Source organism: Xenopus tropicalis, chromosome 9 (genome assembly GCF_000004195.4).
Source record: "Xenopus tropicalis strain Nigerian chromosome 9, UCB_Xtro_10.0, whole genome shotgun sequence".
Taxonomy (NCBI): domain Eukaryota; kingdom Metazoa; phylum Chordata; class Amphibia; order Anura; family Pipidae; genus Xenopus; species Xenopus tropicalis.
Window position 1 is genome coordinate 5,000,796 of NC_030685.2, and position 7,308 is coordinate 5,008,103.

The 7,308-nt window shown below is 49.9% G+C and overlaps 2 protein-coding genes across 2 annotated transcripts; one reads left to right on the forward strand and one right to left on the reverse strand.

The window, feature by feature from the left end:
- Positions 1 to 5,553: 5,553 nt before the first annotated feature.
- On the reverse strand, positions 5,554 to 6,280 carry LOC116407583 (histone H2B 1.1). Its single transcript, XM_031893104.1, has one exon. It carries the CDS (start codon positions 6,226 to 6,228, stop codon positions 5,848 to 5,850), a length of 381 nt encoding a protein of 126 aa, XP_031748964.1. The 5' UTR covers positions 6,229 to 6,280; the 3' UTR covers positions 5,554 to 5,847.
- A 322-nt stretch (positions 6,281 to 6,602) lies between these two features.
- LOC101730761 (histone H2A type 1) lies at positions 6,603 to 7,085 on the forward strand. Its single transcript, XM_004919846.4, has one exon. The coding sequence runs from the start codon at positions 6,631 to 6,633 to the stop codon at positions 7,021 to 7,023; it is 393 nt and encodes a 130-aa protein (XP_004919903.1). The 5' UTR covers positions 6,603 to 6,630; the 3' UTR covers positions 7,024 to 7,085.
- The last annotated feature ends 223 nt before the right edge of the window (positions 7,086 to 7,308 follow it).

Below are 7,308 nucleotides of genomic sequence, written 5' to 3' on the forward strand. Positions count from 1 at the left end.
CGATATGTGCGCTCTCGCTGTGGCAATGCTCTGACTCTGAAGGCTGCAGGAGAGGCATACATCTACTTGGGTGCAATACTGGGCTCTATTTGTACTTCTTCTGTGGTATTTTGTCAACTCTATGGCCACAGAAAAGGCAGGTTAGCTTTACAGTGCTGTTTAACTTTTTAGTGCACTGTCTCTTTAAGGGCTTGAAATTACACTCTGAGGCACACTTGATATGACTTCTGCTGTAGCTCTGATGAGGTGCGTCTTCTCGCCTCCTCAGAGGGTAATAGTTCTACTGTAACTGTCCTCGGATCCTTGAAAGACTTTAAGAACATACCACTGGTACAAGAATAACTTTCTTTATTGGTAACATCATCAGGATAGGGAATCAGGAACAAAGATGATCAGTTTTATTAATATTGTTGCGATATACGTGCAGTAAGTGCACATAGAATGCGGTAGAATGTGGTAGAAAGTGGTAGAACTAGGGGCAAACATACAAAAGAAGTATTCAGTATATTCTAACATATAATCAATAACATTGTCATTAGCAGCATTAATCAGCATACATAAACAAAGATAGCTCACCTATTTTCACCTCATAGGATCTTAAGGGCAGTTTCTTTACTCTGACATGCTCTCTGAAGATTCTGTCTCTAAGATGGCTGCTGGCATGTCTGGCTAGGTTCTAGAGCTCCCAGAGTGAGGCTGGGTTCTGATTGGACTAGACTGTCAGGTGACTAGAGTACTCAGATTGACCCTGTAATGACCTGTGCTTAGCTGGCTATATTAGCTGATGCTGCTGGCTGTTACTCTACACACAAATGAACTTTAACAGCAGGACTAACTTTTCTGCTTACAATACAACAGAGCATATAAAAATATATATTGTTCTGTACTGCAAATTTGCACTAAGTTGCTATAAACTTCTCTTACATTAACAGTCACAATGAATTATGCAGCTCAAATGTTAGGTTGGCTTGGGCGGGCAGCTACACTGGTGGCCTAAGCAAATCCCGTTTCCATGGTGCTAATAGTGCGAAATAGCAAAAAACGCCGCGTATTTCCGCTAGGTCTGGCAGCTGCCTTTGTGTATACATAGGAATAGCTTGCTGTGCAAATACTGGCGTATTTCGGCCAATGCTTGAAAAATCCGTGCTAAGGCGTTTTCTAGCGTATTTCTGCATAGTGTGGTTTGCTTCGAGTCTTTTCAAGCTATTTCTATGGATGATGATATCGGGCGTTTTTCAGCCGCTGAGAGAATTAGAAAATACGCAGCGTAAAAACGCCACGTGTGGCATCAGCCCTCCTTGTAATTTTTCAGAGAAATTTTTGCCCTTGATCCCCCTCCTGCATGTCACTGCCCAGGCCGTGGCACCCTTTAAACAGCTTTAAAATCAGTTTTCTGGCCAGAAATGGCTTTTCTAGGTTTTAAAGTTCCCCTTCCCATTGAAGTCTATGGGGTTCGCAAAGTTCGCGAATATTCGCACTTTTTGGCGAAAGTTCGTGAACGGGTTTGCGAACTTTTTTGTGAGGTTCGCTACATCACTAGTGGCAAATAGTGTTTCCTCTGCAAAATGATGATGGAGCTTGTGTACTAAAAGGAGCCCAATCAGGAGGAACAAACTGAGCTCCTTAGAGATGAAAGAAAAGGAACAATAAAGCTAAAGGGGGTGGGGGGGGGGGTTGGAGCAGGTTTCTTTAGTTCGGCCAGACAGCCATTTGCCATTTGGTATCAGAGTGATTCCCCCACCCCCGCTCTTTCCTCTGAATATTACTTTGGGTGTCAGTTTGTTTGTAGCCACAGTTGTTACTTTTGTTGTTTGTTTGCAGTTCCAGCTGTTGGGTCTCTCAGAGCCGCGTCTGGCTCCCCCCTAACAGAGCCGAGTCAGCAAAGAACTAAACATGACTATTTCCAAAGCTCCAGGTGTCTGTTTGTTGGTGCAGCTTCGACTTTTTGTAAGTGAAATCTGATTAATTCTCCCCGCCCCCTGCGCCAGAGTCTCCGCCCATTTCCATCTCTTTGGTGGGGGCTGCACTGTAGCTGCAGGGACTGTTGTGTAGTTTTATGGCAGGAAACCCATTGTCCCAGCTTACACCTTCCCAGTTGCGAGTTGTAATGGAAAGGCGAGATATCTATTAACCCATTGTGTGCCTCAGGGCTCACTGTGGAATATACAAAATGCAGTGGAAATAGGAGGCTTGAGAGTCGTTGCATTTCATGAGAGGCCATTTGCCTTGGGCAGGTGGGGCGGCACATGGGTCGGGGCCATAAGGGACGTAAATCACTCAGTGCAGTTGGCAGGATAAAAGAGCTAATTACAAAAGAGGTTACAAGAAATTTAAGACCAAGTGACTACAAATGATACAAAGCCTATATGGGGCCAATTAGTTTTAACTTCCTATTAATTGGATTGTCCCATCTCCAGTCCATAATGAATACTGCTGCCAGGCTCATACACCTCTCCAACCGCTCCTCCTCTGCCAGTCCCTCTGCCGTGCCGCTCTGCCAGTCCCTCTGCCGTGCCACTCTGCCAATCCCTCTGCCGTGCCGCTCTGCCAGTCCCTCTGCCGTGCCCCTCTGCCAGTCCCTCTGCCGTGCCCCTCTGCCAGTCCCTCTGCCGTGCCGCTCTGCCAGTCCCTCTGCCGTGCCGCTCTGCCAGTCCCTCTGCCGTGCCACTCTGCCAGTCCCTCTGCTGTGCCACTCTGCCAGTCTCTCTGCCGTGCCACTCTGCCAGTCCCTCTGCCGTGCCACTCTGCCAATCCCTCTGCCGTGCCACTCTGCCAATCCCCCTGCCATGCCCCTCTGCCATGCCACTCTGCCAATCCCTCTGCCGTGCCTCTCTGCCAATCCCTCTGCCATGCCACTCTGCCAATCCCTCTGCCGTGCCTCTCTGCCAATCCCTCTGCCATGCCACTCTGCCAATCCCTCTGCCATGCCACTCTGCCAATCCCACTGCCAATCCCTCTGCCGTGCCACTTTGCCAGTCCCTCTGCCAATCCATCTGCCAATTCTTCTGCCGTGACACTCTGCCAATCCCTCTGCCGTGCCACTCTGCCAATCCCTCTGCCGTGCCTCTCTGCCAATCCCTCTGCTGTGCCTCTCTGCCAATCCCTCTGCTGTGCCACTCTGCCAGTCCCTCTGCCGTGCCACTCTGCCAGTCCCTCTGCCAATTCTTCTGCCGTGCACTCTGCCAATCCCTCTGCCGTGCCACTCTGCCAATCCCTCTGCTGTGCTACTCTGCCAATCCCTCTGCTGTGCCACTCTGCCAATCCCTCTGCTGTGCTACTCTGCCAATCCCTCTGCTGTGCCACTCTGCCAATCCCTCTGCCGTGCCTCTCTGCCAATCCCTCTGCCGTGCCACTCTGCCAATCCCTCTGCCAGTCCCTCTGCTGTGCCTCTCTGCCAATCCCTCTGCCGTGCCCCTCTGCCAGTCCCTGCCGTGCCACTCTGCCAGTCCCTCTGCCGTGCCACTCTGCCAATCCCTCTGCCATGCCACTTTGCCAATCTCTCTGCCGTTCCACTTTTCCAGTCCCTCTGCAAATCCCTCTGCCGTGCCACTCTGCCAATCCCTCTGCCAATCCCTCTGCCGTGCCACTCTGCCAGTCCCCCTGCCAATCCCTCTTCCAGTCCCTCTGCCGTGCCACTTTGCCAATCCCTCTGCCGTTCCACTTTTCCAGTCCCTCTGCCAATCCCTCTTCCAGTCCCTCTGCCAATCCCTGCACTGGCTTCCCCTACCATCCAGGATATAATTCAAACTAATGACTCTCACATTTAAAGCAGCCAATAACTCTGCCCCCCCCCCCCCCCCCCTACATCTCTGAACTCATCTCTAGGTACCATCCAACCCGCTTGTTACCCCCCTACTGACCTGCCCCCCAACTCCTCTCTCATTCCCCCCTCACACGCTCACACAAGCCTGTGCAAGGGCTGCCCCCCTTCTCTGGAATTCGCTCCCACAAACTCTCAGACTTTCTCCCAATCTCTCTGCCTTCAAGAGATCTCTACAAACACATTTATTCAGAGAAGCTTACCCTAATCTAGTGTAACATCCCCTCAGTGTGCGGCTAAATACCCCCTGCCCCACCCCTCCCAACTCTGCCCATTCCCACACCTTGTGTCTCAACCCTTTCTCCTTGTAGAGTGTAAGCTCTTTTGGGCAGGGCTCTCTTCACCTCTTGTATCGGTTATTGATTGCTTTATATGTTACTCCTTGTAGATTGTAAGCTCTTTTGGGCAGGGCTCTCTTCCCCTCTTGTATCGGTTACTGATTGCTTTATATGTTACTCCTTGTAGAGTGTAAGCTCTTTTGGGCAGGGCTCCCTTCCCCTCTTGTATTGGTTACTGATTGCTTTATATGTTACTCCTTGTAGAGTGTAAGCTCTTTTGGGCAGGGCTCCCTTCCCCTCTTGTATTGGTTACTGATTGCTTTATATGTTACTCCTTGTAGAGTGTAAGCTCTTTTGGGCAGGGCTCCCTTCCCCTCCTGTATCAGTTACTGATTGCTTTATATGTTACTCCTTGTAGAGTGTAAGCTCTTTTGGGCAGGGCTCCCTTCCCCTCCTGTATCGGTTGCTGATTGCTTTATATGTTACTCCTTGTAGAGTGTAAGCTCTTTTGGGCAGGGCTCCCTTCCCCTCCTGTATCGGTTGCTGATTGCTTTATATGTTACTCCTTGTAGAGTGTAAGCTCTTTTGGGCAGGGCTCCCTTCCCCTCCTGTATCGGTTGCTGATTGCTTTATATGTTACTCCTTGTAGAGTGTAAGCTCTTTTGGGCAGGGCTCTCTTCCCCTCCTGTATCGGTTGCTGATTGCTTTATATGTTACTCCTTGTAGAGTGTAAGCTCTTTTGGGCAGGGCTCCCTTCCCCTCCTGTATCGGTTACTGATTGCTTTATATGTTACTCCTTGTAGAGTGTAAGCTCTTTTGGGCAGGGCTCTCTTCCCCTCCTGTATCGGTTATTGATTGCTTTATATGTTACTCCTTGTAGAGTGTAAGCTCTTTTGGGCAGGGCTCTCTTCCCCTCTTGTATTGGTTACTGATTGCTTTATATGTTACTCCTTGTAGAGTGTAAGCTCTTTTGGGCAGGGCTCCCTTCCCCTCCTGTATCGGTTACTGATTGCTTTATATGTTACTCCTTGTAGAGTGTAAGCTCTTTTGGGCAGGGCTCCCTTCCCCTCCTGTATCGGTTATTGATTGCTTTATATGTTACTCTGTATGACCAATGTATGGAACACACTTATTGTACAGCGCTGCGGGGTATGTTGGCGCTTTATTATTTTACTTATTGCCCCTCACATATCCAGAATCTTCTGGCAGTGTCTCACCCCACATGCAGCTCTATTGATGTCATTTAAAGCAGACATATCCTATAAATATTATGAATGTACCAGGGAATTATACTCCTCTAGATATAGAAGGAATGTGCTTAAAGTTGTGTTTCTGACTGATTTATTGAGAAATTCCCCCAAACCCCACTAGCCCTGCCCATCTGTGCCACTTCCTGCTGGCTGAATTCTCTGGATGAGCTGGGGGGTGGGGTCAGCACTGTAAAATAGGAACCAATCAGAAGCCTCTAGGAAGCACCTTACTCACAGCCCAACTTCTCCCTGCGCTTTAGAGCAGCTTTAGCACCGCCAAAAATAATTGTACTCCAAACATTCTTTCTGATGCCAATGTCACTGGCTGTTGTACAGCAGTATTTCTCCATTAGCCACAACATCCACACAAATAAACGTTCATTCACTCTACACAGACATCCTATAGCCAATAACCAGTTACAGATCTTATAGGGAGGGAGTGGGGGCTCTTAGAAGAGCCTTTGTGTTGCTGGGAGTAGGGCAGGAGATGGGGCAGCAGTTACTTGGCGCTGGTATACTTGGTGACAGCCTTGGTGCCCTCGGACACGGCGTGCTTGGCCAGCTCCCCAGGCAGCAGCAGGCGGACCGCGGTCTGGATCTCCCGGGAGGTGATGGTGGAGCGCTTGTTGTAATGAGCCAGGCGGGAGGCTTCCCCTGCGATGCGCTCAAACACATCGTTGACAAAGGAGTTCATGATGCTCATGGCCTTGGAGGAGATGCCGGTATCGGGGTGCACCTGCTTCAGCACCTTGTACACGTAAATGGCGTAACTCTCCTTCCTTGTCTTCCTGCGCTTCTTCCCATCTTTCTTCTGGGTCTTGGTCACCGCTTTCTTGGAGCCTTTCTTCGGGGCTGGAGCGGACTTGGCTGGTTCAGGCATGATCAACTATCCTTACGCTTTCCGATAAACGAGAAACCTGTTCCCTCCGCCTCCCGGGCTGCTGCTTTTATAGCCCTCCCATGCAAATAAGGCTGCCTAATAGCACAAACTATTACTGGTTAGTTTTGTCACATGGTATAGAGACCGCCCATCTACAGCTACGGATTGGTGTTTCTGAAAACATCTGTGTGATTGGCTGCAATTAACTCACCCAATACAAATCGGAGGAATGCAAGTAGAGCAATTGATTGGTGCTTCCAAAACCTACAGTTTGATTGGTTGCATTGGAACTCACCCAATTAGAGAAGAGAGGTGTGTCCAGCGCTGCCTACTTAAACCAGTACCTGGGTGGGGAAGCGTCACATTCTGCAATTTTGTTGTGTTTGTGGATTATTTGCTATTATGTCCGGAAGAGGCAAACAAGGCGGGAAGGTTCGGGCTAAGGCCAAGACCCGCTCATCCCGGGCTGGGCTGCAGTTCCCAGTTGGCCGAGTTCACAGGCTCTTGAGAAAGGGCAATTATGCTGAGCGGGTGGGAGCCGGAGCTCCGGTCTATCTGGCCGCAGTGCTCGAATACCTGACCGCTGAGATCCTGGAGTTGGCCGGGAACGCTGCCCGGGATAACAAGAAGACCCGTATCATCCCCAGGCACCTGCAGCTCGCTGTGCGCAATGATGAGGAGCTGAACAAACTGCTCGGAGGAGTCACTATCGCTCAGGGCGGGGTCCTGCCCAACATCCAGTCCGTGCTGCTGCCCAAGAAAACAGAGAGCTCCAAGGCGGCCAAGAGCAAGTGAGCTGCCCGGTCACAGCGCCCCTATCAGGAAACAACACAAAGGCTCTTTTCAGAGCCCCCACACCGGCTACAGAGGGCTGCATTCACAATATTCCGAGCTCTGTTACAATAGACATTACAGTACAATGCTTAGTGTCGCCTTGTTTCAGATCCGTTATAAATTTCTTTGTGGGTTGGATTAATCCGACCAACTATATCCGCTCCCCTTTCTATTGTACAGACTCTATGAATAGAAACAAGAGGCGCTGTGCCGGGGAGAGACACAATCTGATACCGAGGGCTGATC

Excerpts from the sequence above, each read along its gene's own strand:
- LOC116407583 (XM_031893104.1), bottom strand. The coding sequence starts at position 6,228 with ATGCCTGAACCAGCCAAGTCCGCTCCAGCCCCGAAGAAAGGCTCCAAG.
- LOC101730761 (XM_004919846.4), top strand. The coding sequence starts at position 6,631 with ATGTCCGGAAGAGGCAAACAAGGCGGGAAGGTTCGGGCTAAGGCCAAG.